This window comes from Notothenia coriiceps, unplaced genomic scaffold (assembly GCF_000735185.1).
Source record: "Notothenia coriiceps isolate Sejong01 unplaced genomic scaffold, NC01 NC01_scaffold00019799, whole genome shotgun sequence".
NCBI classification, from domain to species: domain Eukaryota; kingdom Metazoa; phylum Chordata; class Actinopteri; order Perciformes; family Nototheniidae; genus Notothenia; species Notothenia coriiceps.
The window spans coordinates 685,120-700,653 of record NW_011352500.1 but is presented as its reverse complement, the minus strand read 5'-3'; the positions used below and the strand labels follow the sequence as shown (position 1 = coordinate 700,653).

At 39.0% G+C, this 15,534-nt stretch overlaps 1 protein-coding gene across 1 annotated transcript in view; it reads left to right on the top strand.

The window, feature by feature from the left end:
• Positions 1-562, top strand: part of LOC104952317 (leucine-rich repeat-containing protein 43) — a 7,177-nt gene extending 6,615 nt beyond the window's left edge. The window contains exon 8 of the mRNA XM_010779123.1: positions 307-562. Within this exon, the coding sequence (XP_010777425.1) occupies positions 307-443 (137 nt within the window). The 3' untranslated portion in view covers positions 444-562. The remainder of the gene's footprint in view (positions 1-306) is intronic.
• Positions 563-15,534: the final 14,972 nt, after the last annotated feature.

Sequence of the window (15,534 nt, the reverse complement as noted above, 5' to 3'; positions counted from 1 at the left end):
GGTGCTAGTTTGCATTAGGGGCCTTGTCCACGTGCCCTTGAGCAAGGCACAGTACCAGGGTGCTTTATAATAGCTCCCAAACACATCCTCATACTAGCAATGGTTAAGTGCAGAGAGACAAATGTCACTGTGTGTGCGGTGTTGTGTACATGCCCCTATGTGACGATTAAAGAGGATTTCCTTACTCCCTTTCCATATTTGCTGTCCAATGTAAAGGACATTTTCAAAGGGATGTGTTTTGATGGATGTAAACTTTTCTTTTCAGTCTGCTTAAAATCATAATCATGACTCCTGTTTGTTTTGTAGGCAAAGTAAAGGAAACAAATGACTGCGAGATGGAAGTGCATCTGGAGCCGGTGACCGTGGAGTTGAAGGTGGAGCTGGAGAAATGGCAGTCTGCGTCTGAAGCTCATCGTCTCCTTCTTCCACACCAGCACTCATAAAAACATGATTGGCAGCCAGGCTTACTTTCTTATTTAGAGTTTGACCTACTGTACGCTATGAACCAGCAGGTTACTGTTTCAGGCCTAGCTTGGTTTAAGTGTGACAATATATTTAACCAACAAACAAAAATAAACTCAACTTTTCTTACGTTCCTCACTGCGTCCCCTCATTACTGCTGATGGTAAATATGCAGATAGTTGAATATTTGATTTGTTTCTCCCATTCAAGTCACAAAGACAGTAGCCTACTTCAACTGAGAGACAACGCTTTTCAATACCGAAATAACAAAACAATTTTCTGCAATGATTAGTCGAACAGCAGGAAAATAATTGGCAACTTTCTTGATAACCGATTATTCAAGAAAATGTGGTCAACTAACATAATCAGCAGACCAAAGGATAAGGAAAATAATTGGCAATTGCAGCCCTACTTATAAACATAATTTTAAGATAAAAGTTGATGTCACATTGAATTTAAACGCTAATACAAGCAAAAGTTCAATTTGAGCACTATTAAAGATCTAAGACACATCTCTGGTTTAAGTTCAAATCGAGTATGAAAGCATGACAGATAGTTTGAACCTGCAAGAAGAAATGTGTCAGCAGAAATGTGTTTTCTTTTCTCACATCTTCAAAGTTGGTCTTTCAGGTCAGACATATTCCTTTGCATGCACACTCAAAACGAAAGCATGACTTTTTGAACTAGAAGTGACATCCTGTTAGACACTGCAATGTAAGAAATGTCCCTGCAAGGTCCGCTGTTTTATCTAGAGCTCCTCAAAAACTGCACAAAGGACATTTTTGCTACATATGGGCTTCAACAGGGATTTCCTGTTAAAGCTAGTTGCACAACACATGAATATAAGAATACATTGAAGTTTGCAGATCTTTCTGCCATGTGTCCATGCATGCTCTCAAATCTTGACTTGCTTGAATTCATTTTGTGCAAACTCTAATGCTATGAAAAAAGACATTGTATAGTATGTTTAAAAAATATAGAAAAATACAACTACATATGTATTATTATTTTCATAACAATTACTTTATTTATATTTATTACACATATTAAAACAATACAATCACAACCTTGTAAAGATTTTTTTAATCATAAAACATGAAACCACAATTACAGATAAGGCAAAGTAATATTTATATTAAAGACACTCTAAAATGCAAAAATTAAGCGTAAACATCACAATCCAAACAATAAGGCTGTCATTTGAATGTTAAATAAACCATTAAATAAACTTGTAATGTAATTACAATTCATCATCATAGCACAGCTGCGTATTGTCATTGTGTTTGTGTGCTGCTTGAGTAAAATAAAAATAAATGCTTGAACAGAGATATTAGTAAATCAGGACATTTTAGACGTATACAAACCATAAACCTAGAGTATCTCTCTTTTAAGTATAATACAGCAGAATAGTGTATTTTGGCATGAGGTGGCTGCTGTGTACTAGGCGGTGTTGCCTTCAGGCAGTCCTCTGTTGCCCAGGAAACACAGATGGTGGATGAAGGGTGCGCATACAAAAGACCCTAAACCTGTGGCAGCAGCTGGAGAGCGAGTCTAATGATTAATTCAGATCTGTGCGGACCCTCTCACTCAAAGACGTCTCTGTTCGCTCTAATACCTCCCATCCATTTCCTTTGTCCCGGGGCTTCCGTCTCGCACTTTATCCTGTTTTCCCCGGACTGGTCTGCCGTCAGTGCGCAGCTGTTGTTGGCACTCCCACATCTGCTCGTCTCGGCAGCCATGTAGACGAAGCTCTGTTCTTGTGTTAGTCCGTAGCGTGAAGAGGTCCGGGGGGCGAGCTGCCTCTCACTGCGGGCTAACCGCTGCACACACACGGCGTGGATTTGCAGTATCTGGCGCTTGGCCCTCAGCATGGAAGAGGAGGAAGAAAAAGAACAAGTGATCTTTTCGCACCGTTTGATGCTGCGGGACAGGTGCATGTGGAGACCCGAGAACACTGGTAGGAACACAAAGACCCTCCTGTTTCTGTTTTCACACTCGACGTTTTATTTCGCTGTTTAAACTAGTTCAATCAGATGCATTTGCTGTTAAGTTAGATAAACATGGACTCATTTAATTTCCTGCAGAGGCGGGCCTGGTGTGTCTTTCCTCAACCTGTCTTCCTTGAAGGGTTTATGGATATTAGAATGTGATTATTTATTGAAAAATCTATTTCTGGTAGACACACACCACATAATGAAGATTTATATAATGTCTGACAATAAGTTGCTGTAGAAAGTGTTACAGTATACTGAATAGCCTCCTAGTCTTTATCCACAGTTTCTGTGCAGCCAATGTACATTTATTATATTTGCACTGCTAGGACAAAAAATGTGTCACATTTAACTTAAACCTAAGCTATGGTCTCAGGTTATGAATGATTGTATTTATTTTTATTCTAAAGGGCAACTTGGGCAAATTAACACAAAATAATGAATGAAATGCAACAGCATATTAGTCATTTACTGCAAAATCAACTTACAGACATTTCTGATTAGATAGATATATAGATAGATGGACAGATAGATATATGGATGGATTGAATGTCTTTATTTTTAGCAAAGACAAATCCATTTCCTTAGGCAATACGATGGCCTACAAACAGAAAATGCAAAACATAGATAACAATAGACACCACAGTACAACATTTGTTCTAAAAAACATCATTATTAAAATATGCAAAATGTTTCACACATTTATTCAATACGTACAATTTTATTTTCCAGGTACAACCCCTGCTGTCGGTGTCACTGGATTCATCTGCAGAGCTGCTGACATGTCACCGGTGGGAAAAAGGGAGGATCCAACATCCGGACAGGTTATGTGTACAGACTTTATTATATACTTATTCAGGATAGCTCTTAATGACACACAATATCAGATGAAGAATTGAATAGCCTTAGTAAGTCAGTTAGATAACTGATACTCTGACTGTTTTAGCACTGGGTGTACTTCAGTCAGGAGCAATATAAGAAAAAACAAATAATCCCTGGGGTTTCTCAGGAGGACAGTTGAGTTGTGTCCCACTTTTCTGCTGCTTTGTGTTGTGTGTTCCTCTCTAGTTACGTTGACGAAAAAGCAGACCTGGCTTGCTCTGGACCTCGCGAGCGACATGGCTTCGTCGCCTCTCTGCTGCGCTGCACACACACCGGTACAGGATCTGTCAGTAGATTTACACCACTTTGACTTTTATCCCCCTCATATTCACTTTACTCTCTGCCCTGTGACTTGTTATATGGGTCTAGATGAATATAAGCTGCAGAGCACATTTTTACAGACTCTTATCTTGCCTTTTGCCCACATACTGGATGTGTCCCTGTGTGTGTGTTAAACCTCTGCTGGCTGAGAATGCAGATAAATGGGGAGCAGATAGAACATGGGAGATTAGTTATGTGTTAAATCTCTGCCATATTTTCCGCAATATGCTGCTATCCTTTTTTTTGAGGATTACAGTAAAGAGGGCGGGTACACTAACCTGAAAGTGGATACCATGATCCGATTTAGCTTAATCAGCTTTTCAGATTGCTTTTTCAACATTATGTAGGATTATCATAGAAAGAAAATGTTTGTTAGACCAGGACACAAATATATTTCTTTGGTAGTCTTGTAAAAGAGTCCAACAGGAATGTGTTTAAGCTGTAAGGAAATCTGTACATCACGTCTGTATTTCATCCTTTAACAGCTGTCGTGTCGTTTCACCTGCAGTGACCGATGCATGGGGCCTTCACTGATCTTCTGGTCCCTCAGAAGGAGAGGATCCGTGTCCTCGTGTTCCCCTACTGAGAGACGACTTCCGCAGCTTTTGTGTATCAGTAAAAAAGGCTTTGAAGAGTTAAAAATGCCACCAGTGCTTTGTAGTCACTGTCAGCATGATCAGATTTAGCAGGGGTGGTGTTTTGAGTCCAAAATAATTTGCTGCAGTGTTCATTCCTGTTTCTCTCGAATGTGCCTATTTCCACCCCCACTCTCATGTTTTTATTTTTGGCCTGATAAAAAACATAGACACTGCAGCCACTGAACATCTCACATGCTTTTTTTTCCTAAGCTGCCGTCTGCAGTGACCTCTTTGCTCGTTTTCTCTTTATTCTGTCCAACACTTCTTCTCTTCTCTTCGTATCAAATTCACAAGAAGCGGTGTGTTATCTTCTCACCAAAGCTTGCATGTTTCTATGCCAGATCCAAAACTGCAAAGCCTTTAATAATTTACGGGGAAAAATCTGCTTCGGTGTGAGAATGACTCACATTTTCTCACATTTTGACAATATGTTCTTTGTTTGTCTTGAAACACCCTTATTATGTGTGATGTCAGCTTCTTTTATTGTACTGTATTCAGTGCATATACTGCGTATTTCTGCTGTAGCGCGTGGGTGTGTGTGTGTGTGTCTGTGCATGTGCTCTATTTCTGTGCGTGTTTGTTCCTGTTTGTAATGGGCCTGAAGCTACTAGCTGCTTTTCAGTGGTTTCCTATCGCTGCACAGACTTTAACATGCCTGAAATTCTTCTTTAAACACAATGGATGTTTCGGACAAAGGATAAAAAAGTATTTACAAATGATTCTTGGCATTTGTTACGACATATTTGCAGTACCAGTTAGGTGGGGGTTCTTGTGATTTAGATAATTGCAGGAACGTCGCTGGAAATTAATGGTGTGTAGTTTTCGAAATGGTGTATGCTAGCGTTAATTAAACTGTCCCGATGCCTACAGCCCCATCATCTGATACACCAGCAAATTACAGCAAATGCTAATAATTATGTGCAAATAGCTTTTTACCCATGTCTGGATTATACTAACAGTATCTGACTAATATCTAACAATACTAATATCTGCTAACAGTCGGGTGATTACTAACATGTACTCTGAATGCTCATGGCTGGCTTTGTTCTTCCTAACTCACTGACTAACCCTCTGCTTTATGCCCGCAGTCCGATGCACACACTCCTCTCTCATGATCCTGCAATCCTTCTTCTTGAAATCAGATTAAAGGGGAAAATCAATGAAAAGCTGTTAAAGTGAGCATGTCAAGAAGGGTTTCAGGACTTGGGAAGGGAAATGTTATTAACCAGTAGATAAAAAGAGGAGCAGAAACAGCTGCGGATATCAAACATGGGTTGACCACATACGTTAGAAGATTCCTCACAACACTGATTATTATCTGATTCTCAAAAATGCATCGTCACGCTTCACAGGCTAAATTCACATCTGCAGAGACGGTCTGTGCGCTGTGTGGTCAACCCTCGCAGGTGAGTCCCTGTATTGCTGTTACAGCAGGCTTAGCAAACCTCATACTAACTTATTATGGTGTGGATACTAACAGTGGTGAGGTGATGAAGGCCCACCGGTTGCTCTTACTAACATCTGTGTTATTTCTCACTAATAATTGTCTCTGTGATCAAATGACTTTTGTTAATCTTTAATTATATCAAAGCATGCCTCATGGTTTAAGTGATTTTCGCTCAATTATTTTACACAGAAACTTCTTTCCAAAACATTTCTGAGTGCCATGAGTGTATGCTTTTTAGCAATGGGAATTATATCTTTCTAACCGTGGCGGTGACATGCTCTACAGAAATCCTTATAAACACAAGCTACTAACCTCTAAGTTATATTAACATTTACTAACCAAAGAGCTTTCCTTAGCTCTCTGCAAACTAACATACTAACCCACTAATAAACTAATAACCTAACAAAACTAAAAACACTCAGAATTAGTGAAGCGCCCTGATTTTGAGGAGTTGCATCACTTACTGAATGTACTAACAAAATAAAGTTTCAAAAAGTTGAATGTGCCTGTCTGTGTGAGAGAGAGCAAAGACAAGAGTGTGTGTGTGTGGTGCGTGTGTGTGCGCGTGTGTGTGTGTGTTCTCTTAAACACTTACCAAAGCATATTATCTTTATAGAGCAGTTAAATGTATCCACAGTTACTCTTTTCACCGAGCACCTTAAAAAAAACACCTTAAATGTTGAAATATAATGAATGTAAAGAACAATCATTTCAATGTGCACACCTATTTTTGTACTTTATTGACTCTTTAACAGTCGTCTTAGCTGTATTTCATTGTAATAAAAATGTTCACATATGTATAAAATAATTGTTTTGTCTTTTTTCTCAACTAATTTACAACATGAACATTCCTAAGATCCCATCAAGGCAACCATGCAAACTGTTCACAACAGTCAAGTATAACAGAAGGAACGGTGGAGTCTTGTCAAAGATCATGTTCTCTGAACGCAGCCAGGAAATTACAAGGTTTTTTATTTGTATGGTGATGTGAAGTGCCAACTCCAGGAGTGCCATTATTTTAAACAACGCCTTCACTCTCTTGATTGCTGTAATCACACTGAAGCATTATTACTGTCGCAGCACGTTCAGCACATGCAGAGGCCTGCAGAATACATTCATTTCAACTATAATATCAGTGCAATTGATCAATAACACCAATGTTTTCAGAGTGCTTTTTGTTTTGCTCCAAAGCTATGAACGTTTGGATTTATCACTTTGATTTATTACCTTTTCATGATTATAGGTGAAGAGCAGCGTCTGAACAGTAATAACTTCTTTAAAGTAATGCATTCATATTTTAATATTAGCATCAAAATGTACTTAAAGTCCAAAAAGTAAAAGTACTTAATGGCTCATTTCATAATATTTTTAATTATATTATTAATGCAATGTTGTGTATAGACATTTAATGTTGCAGATAGTAAGCTGTTAGCTGTTAGCTTGTAAATCTCACCAAGGCATCCAAAGTGTCTTAATCTTAAAAATAAATGATGAATTATCTGTTGATTATATTTTGAGTCATTTATCTGAAATGTAACAGCATACATTATGCATGTAATGAGGAGAAAAAACAACAATATTGTGCCTCAGAATTGCAGTATAAGTGTAAATTAGAAGGAAATTGAAATACACAAGTAAAGTACATTACTTAACTAAATGTACTTTGTTACTGTACACTGCTGCCCCTGAATTAAAAACACCAATGCTGTCCTAGCTAGCTCTTGTCACACATATAGATGGGAGGATTTGAAGATGTTCATGCCTACAGTGTTACAGCAGGGGGCAGCAGCTCATCATGTCAGAGGATATGTTTCTCGATCAGTGTGAGATATTCCATTTAGCTCCTGGACACATGTTTGCAATAGTGCAATGATTTCACTCTGTTTTGTTTGAACGATACACTCTGCGCTGCATTGCGGTCAAAACTATTTCTGATGTATTTTAAACCACAAATGTGTGATGTTTGGTGATGTTTCTGAATATAAAGTGAGCACTTGATTGGTTTTGCGAGCGGTAAGATTTGTGACAACAAAATAAAAGAATGCATAGTTTAGTTTCTGAACTCAATTAATTATTAACACTTTTTCACCTTTAAAGAGATGTTAAAGCAGAGGACTTGCACAGTTGTTATCTGGATTGAATTAATGTATATGTCTCTCCCGTAAAAAATGTTTAGTGTTTTTTTCTTAGCTGCTGAAGGGGTCATTGGTTTACAGATGTCAAATCCAGGGTATAGGGTATATAAGGTAATGATGTGATCTATCAATTAAATTAGATTTTATACATACATTTTTTGTCAAGCAGCTGTTTTCCATTGCACTCTTTAGTCAGAAATTGTCCTTAGGAGAAGTGCAAGTGAAAATGTGGCTTATTTCCTTTCTGCTCTTTACCTAGGTAATCGAGACAGAAAGGTTAAAGGTCATCCCTCTCTATATTTTGAGAGAATGCAAACTATGCAGACGGCAGCAGTGTCCAATGATGTTGGAACCACCCATTCAGACAGCCATGACTAATGTGACCAATTTATGTTCTTTTATTTATTTAATACATCTAAGAAATAATTCTGATTATTTTGGCAGTGTATAACTCCAACTTAATGTTGCACAGGTTAATGTGAAAGAAAGACTGAGGGGTCTGTGTGCACACTGAAACACACACACACACACACACACACACACACACACACACACACACACACACACACACACACACACACACACACACACACACACACACACACACACACTTTCATTCCAGCATCCTCCTGTGCTTGTGTCAGTCAGAGGGGGCTCTGCTCTGCCCCCCATTTGAGCCCGATGTGATCCAGATGACGGGGGTTCCAAAGGTAGGAGCAGCGGGGCCCAGGGTCTTCATGGGTCAGCTGTAATTCACCACAGAGCTCAGAGAGCAGAGTCTTAACACACACAAAACCCCTCACAGAAAAGTGAGGCTTCACTTAAAGTCTTGAATATCACACAAACTCTGGTTCAAAGGCAGGTATGTTGGGATGAAAAACATTAATCGGCTTAATGATGTTCTCCAGTGAATGGTTAGTTTAGTCAGTCTTTCAAAACACACTAATGCTCCAGTTTACAGGGACTTGGATGCCACAGAAGCATTGTGGCTCAGAGAAAAAAGAGAGTGGAGAAGAAACAGTGCGGGCTGGCAAGAAATAATTCCACAATTATCTCATGGTTTCAGAATTTCTGGAGATTTTACCGACTGTGTATTTCCGTTTTTACTCGTTCCTAAAAAAAGAAATGAGGAATGTCTGTGCACAGCGTATGTATGTGTGTGTGTGTATGTGTGTGTGTGTGTGTGTGTGTGTGTGTGTGTGTGTGTGTGTGTGTGTGTGTGTGTGTGTGTGTGTGTGTGTGTGTGTCTGTGTTTATGTGTGTGATCCAGAGGCAGCCCTCTGTAACCAGAGCCTCCATCACAGGGAGGATGTCTGCTGAAATAACAGCTCACTGCCTCCAACGGAATTTGTCTGTAAGCTGTAAAAGATGGCGAGGGGGGAAGAAGAAAAAAGTAAGCTCGAGAAGTATTTCTCTCTGTGGCGCTGTAATCAGCAGCGCTCGGCCCTGCGGAGTTTAAAATAGTAAATCCGCTCAAAGACAGTTCAAGGGCTGGACAGAGATTGCTCTCCCTGCAGGTGTGTGTGTTTGTTTGCGTGTCTCTGCTTGTACTGTAGTTTGAATGATAATATGTGAAATATTCTCTATATTTAGGGTGTCAGTGTTATTAAGGCCTACTTCATTCTGTGGTGTTAAGTGTGTTTCCCAAGCTTAAGCCGTCCAAACTATCCATACATATGGCAAATACTACACAAGCCAAAAAGTGCTTAAATTGGTCTTAATGTTAAATTCAACAAAAGATGAAAGACTTGCAAACATGTAAGTCATTTCTTGCAGACACCAGCAAGACTTAAGTTGTTAATTCATGTGTGAAGTGTGATGATGCAAAAATGCAGTTTGTTAGCAAATGCAGATACTTTGTTTGTTAGAGATGTCTTTTATTATCAATTTACAGAATGAATATTTGCAATAAAGCAAAGCTCCAGTTTCATGTTTCTCCTTGCAAAGTAAGCATTTGCAATTTGCTAAGTAGCACAGAAAGAGCTCAGAGCTCATGTCCACTGCTCATATTATTTTGGGCCCCAAAACAAGTATTGGAGATCAGGAATGGAAATGGAGAGTAGCAGAATTTGGGTCAGGGGTTGCGGGTCTTTAAATGTACAATAGGGGCTTTAACATGAGTGCAGGAGGAGTTCATGAAAATGGTTTGCAGACTTTTAAAACATTTGAAGAGGAAAATCCAGCTAATCTCTATGAACAGGGTAATCTCTCTTTTAACCACGCCACAGGTTCCTTGGATCAACAAAACATCCAAAGACTGACGTGACTACATGTCTCTAGAACCACAAAAACATAATGTGGTTTGAGTATTTTGGAAAATCTGAGAGCATAGATTCTTGTTATGCTTTATTTTGATGCAAAATGACTTGCATACTTGGGTTTTCTGCAGTGATATTCCACAAACACTTTCCTCATCACTGAATATTGTCCACCTCTCCCTGCTTCTAAACTTTGAAATCATCTTCCATTAAACTATTCGACACATGATACGCTTCGATTAAACAATTTGACACATGATCTACGCAGTATCCTCGTCCCTTCTTCATCATTCTTCCACACACTATGTCCTGTTAATAGTGTCAAAATGGTGGTATTAAGTAAGACCTGGTGCTTCCTAAATGTCTTCCCTTCATTGCCTGCAGCCAACATACAGAGACTAGATAAGCGGACAGTGGGAGAGAGCCAATCTGTCCTGCTGGCTGCTGAATGATGGACAGTAATTAAAAGTTAGCTAATAACCTCTTCACACCTGACATTTCAACAGGGAGGTCCTGGACACCATTATCTACATATAGATTAAACAGCGTAATTGGCAGGGAGATAGGGTTAGGAGGATCGCGAAAGGAAACGGAGAAAAAAAAGGCCAGGCCATCGCCAAACCATTAAGCAGAATATCTGAGTGACACTCTGATTTTGCTCCTCTTGCTAATGCGACAGGAATTGAGCTGAACTAAAATGCTAAATGAATGAAGCCTATCTCGGTCTGGTTATTACCGGGGCAAACATCGGCCATGGAAAATAGCTTTAATTTCATAATAATTGCTAGATGGACGTGACTCGTTAGAGACACAATGTGAGGGTGGAAATAGAGGGAGACAGAGAGGGGGAGAAAGGGGAAGGGGGACGGGAGAAACTCTTCTGAGCCTGAATGCTGTTATTTGAGCTGCAACACTGGTGCTCCCACACACTGCAATTTGCAGAAGCTCATTGATAAGTGATACGGTGGACTGATGAGATGGAAATGGGAAATGAGTTGCATTGTGTAAATGTGAAACTATTTAATTTAACATTTATTAATGAGTTTTTAACACGGATTTACACTGTAATAGTCTCCACAGGTCTATGTTTAACACTAATAGACTTTCACACATGCATCACATCATATAATTTAACATATAGGGGGTCTTTACTAATTAATGTGATATTTAGGCTAAGAACTACCAACTTTTGTAGGCATGTGAGGACTGCTATTATGCTGAATCGACATTAATACTTAAAAGAAAAATACAGAATGTATTTTAATCTTTTCGTATGGTAATGTTTTTCTGGCATTTAAGATATTCACTTATTTGTTTTCCTGCTGAGAGTTGGATAAGACAATTGATAGCACTCTCATATCTGTCTATTACACATGGTTAGCTGCTGGTTAGCTTAGCTTAGCACAAAAAGCATGGGGAAACAGCTGGCCTGGCTCTGGCTAAAGGTATCAAAACCGGCCTACCAGCAACTTTACAAGTGCTATTCAAGATGATATATCTTGTATGTTTATAACATACGGATGACAGGAGTCTTGTTGTTGTCACTTGAAAACTAAAATTGCCAGAAAACTAGCAGTGAGGGGAAGTCACTGCTCCTTGCCAAGATATTTTTCAGACACAACATACCATAACAGGACATTTTAGTCTTAAATATTTGTAAACAATGTTTCAAAGAGATAAAGTGTGTTTATTAGTGAGATTACAGAAAAGTTTTTCTTTGTCCTTAGACAGAGCAGACTAGTTGTTACCCGCTGCTTCCAATTGTAAGTTTAGCTAAGCTAATAGCCATCTCCTGGCAGTAGCTATTTAAACGACCAGATTCTCCTCTTAATCGCAGGAAAGGTTTGATAAAGATTGATCTTTTGATGTTTGAGATGTATTTTTAAGTTCTAGCATTTTTGTTTTTACAGATTGATTTAGCGCTAGTTCAATCTAGGGCTTTGTTTTAAAACCTTTTCCAAATGAAAGGAGAACAATCCTATAGAGGGAGTAGATATTTCAAAATAGGATGAGTTTGACAGATGGAAAGCAGGAGACATGGCCATTACTCAAAATCAGAAGGAAGTGAGTCTGTCCACACTCTGGTCCCAAAGTCACAATATGCTGTTGCAACTCTCCTCACCAGTGTTGTTAAGTCAGTGGAAAGTGATGTAAAACTGTATCTGAAAAGAACTAGCTGAAAAACAGCCATAAAACAACCTTATATGTTTCCTCCAAAATAAATCAAGCTGACAGAGAAACTGAACAATAATGACAAAAGCATGCAGGTTGTTGCGGCTCCTAAAGCTATCAAAAAGTAATGGTTACTTTAAAACCTGCCAGGTCACTGCTCTTTGTTTATCTGACTCTTATTATTATCCTGTGATGAATATAAACGCTCTCTTCAGCTATAGGAGGGTAATTTAGTCGCATTTTGGACAGCTTTTGATTTTTGGCCTATTATTTTCACTGTCTGAAAAAGGGGCAATTAGTCTACTGCTTGACGCAATTGCTTTTACCCAACAGTTGATCTTTTCATTTTTTCCACACAAGCCATTCATCGAGGGATAATAAAGCCCCCCTCCCCCAAAAAAGGAAAAAATAAACCTCTACATAAAAATTGCCTTTCAGTGGCTAATAATGGCCACTTGCCCGAAATAACAATTCTCTATATCCCACTAAATGTGTCTTTAAGAAGAGTAGTCATGTCTGTTATTTATCTTGAGAAATGTGATTTGCTGGTCATTGCCATATAGAAAAAAAGAAATCCTTTGTTTTAAATTTAGGGAAAATAGTAGAAAATAATGACAGAACATGTTGAGCTGCTTCTAAATGGAAAAAACGAAATCAGTGTTTGCAATGTAAGAATGTGAACAAATGTATTATATAAACCTTCTTTGAATAAAGGATTCCCATGCTTTGCTCTTTACTCTGTCTTTTGTATACATCTTTCTGCAGCATTTATTAAACTGAAGACTGATTCCAGGATACCCACTTTACAACAACCACATAGAGCACATTTGGCTCTCTAATTATAAGTGTTAACACATTGCTGTGAATAATCCCTCACTAGAGCCTCAGCCAAAGACAATTACTTATACTCTACCCTTCCAACTGCAGCTACACACAGCATGTTAAATTGTTTATTGTGATAGATATTCATCCATTTGATTTGATTATTGTAACTATTTAAATTCATCTGAAATGTGGAAATTCTATAGCCATGTGATACAATGCTGTTTTTTTTACATTTAAACTCTTTAAAAGTGAAAGTTTTACAATCTGAGAAGGATAAGTGCCGAGAGACATAATTTCAATCCATGTATATTAAGATAAAGCCAACGAATATTCTCAAAAATATACAATTACATGTAATGATAGTGTCACTCCTTTTATTTAATATGTAAATTCGAATTTTTTTATTTCACATTACATCTTTTTTAAATCTTTAAACGTGAGTTTTCTAAGAAGTATTTAATTGATATTTGCTGGGCAACTTTTCAGGGAACAGTTTTTAGATTAGTAGATAGGCATATAGACAGATTTTCTAGAATATACAGATTCAAACTTGGCATTGAAAACATTTTTCTGAGATTTTTGGATCAAACTTTACCTGATCAGGAAGGAGGATTATTGTACTGGGGTTAAACCACTAGATGTCCCTCTTGCTTTAGTCTGGAGGCTGCTGTGTTGTCATTGGAGTGTGTATCCGGGCCATCTGTCCATGACTTGTCTATCCAGTCGCGGGTTCATCCATCATGTCCAGAGGTGCTAGTCTCTCTAAAACCAAACAAGAAAACATTTCTTTATTCCTCTGCTTCATCTCTCTTCTTAGCTTTTTCCTCCTTTCCACTCACATTCTCCACATTCTCTCTCCGTCTGTCTCTTTCTGTCCACCTGCCCTCGATAAAAGGATCACTTTACTGTTTATACAAGGGGATTGGTGTTGTTAACAGGTGTAGGGTAATGGGATCCCTACTGGCAGCCAGGCACGGAGAGGGCCGCACACCCTCCTCTTCCCACTCACTCTCACCAGCGATACTCTTCTGATGGATTGCACCCACCATTCATCTAAATTATGTCACTGGCAATGAGCTATCAGTTCAATCTGGCCTAAACGAAGCACAGGGTTTGTTTCTGTTGACACTTCCTCAGCATTCACTTCTCCTCCTGATTACTGTCAGGGCCGGTAGGAGTGACGCAGCTCGGCCAAGCTTGTGGCTGGGCCTTCTCTACCTCACAGTGTGTGTGTGTGTGTGTGTGTGTGTGTGTGTGTGTGTGTGTGTGTGTGTGTGTGTGTGTGTGTGTGTGTGTGTGGCCCTGTTTTCACTGCCACTTTACAACCGTTAAGAATCTTTTAGCAGGAAGAGGATGGGAATTTTGAATATGCATTTAACAAGTACAGATTGGTGCTACATTAAAATTGACATGCTGTACATGTAATACTCATTAGGTAAAACTTAACTCAAAGTGTAGTTTGCCTCACATTTATCGTAAAAAGAGGTTTTACGATAAAGGTCAGCGTGCAAGTCCAGTTCACAACTCGACTTATAAAGTTAATCATGGCAGAGAGATCAATCCTGTTTGACATTGATATACCCAGGCTGTTATGACTGTGTTCACAGAAAGGTGTTCCTTAAGTCCTTCCATCTTAATCCAGTCCAGCCATTTTGGTTTCTCTTCTCTCCCAGCCTTCCCTGAGCGTCCCCCTCCTCCTCCATGTGTTTAATTCCTTTTTCTCCTGGCGTCCCTTAGAAATACTCCCAGCTGCATAACAGATGTTGAATATCTTTCTTTCTTTCTTCTTGTATCCTCCATTCCCTTTATCTATATAACTCCCCGATGGCCATAACGATGACTGAATTCATAATTCTGACCACAGAGCAGCCACACGAGATACTAAGAAAACCGTGATTGTCATGGACGCTGACACATAATTTACATTTATTGCAGTTCTTCCTTTCTCCTCACCGACCTTTCTTTTCCCTTTTTTGTACCTGAATCTGTCTCTAAAATGTGCAGTTGGCCTTAAGGAATTCCACCCTCCTCTAGTCAATGCTTTTGGCGAGGAGAGTGATGAGGGACAGCAGACAAAGTGAGAGGGCCCAGAGTGCAAACAGTGAAAAGTTGCTCTCTCTCGTCTTTCCACTCATTGAGTAAAATTATACAAGGGATAGAGTTTGATCCATTGAGCAAATTCCTGAAGCTGATTATTCGACCATTATACTCATTCATCATGTGAAGCTTGATAGTGTAAGGTTAAGTCTTCCCCTTTTCCCAAAGGCTGAAAACACCTCATGGTTCAGACTGCTTAACTAGATGGGGGTGGAGAATAGCAAACAAGCAGAAATTGAGAAGAGAAAATGAGGAAAAGGCAGCGACATTATGCTGGTTTTGTGATTTGCTGGTTAATTGAGCCTA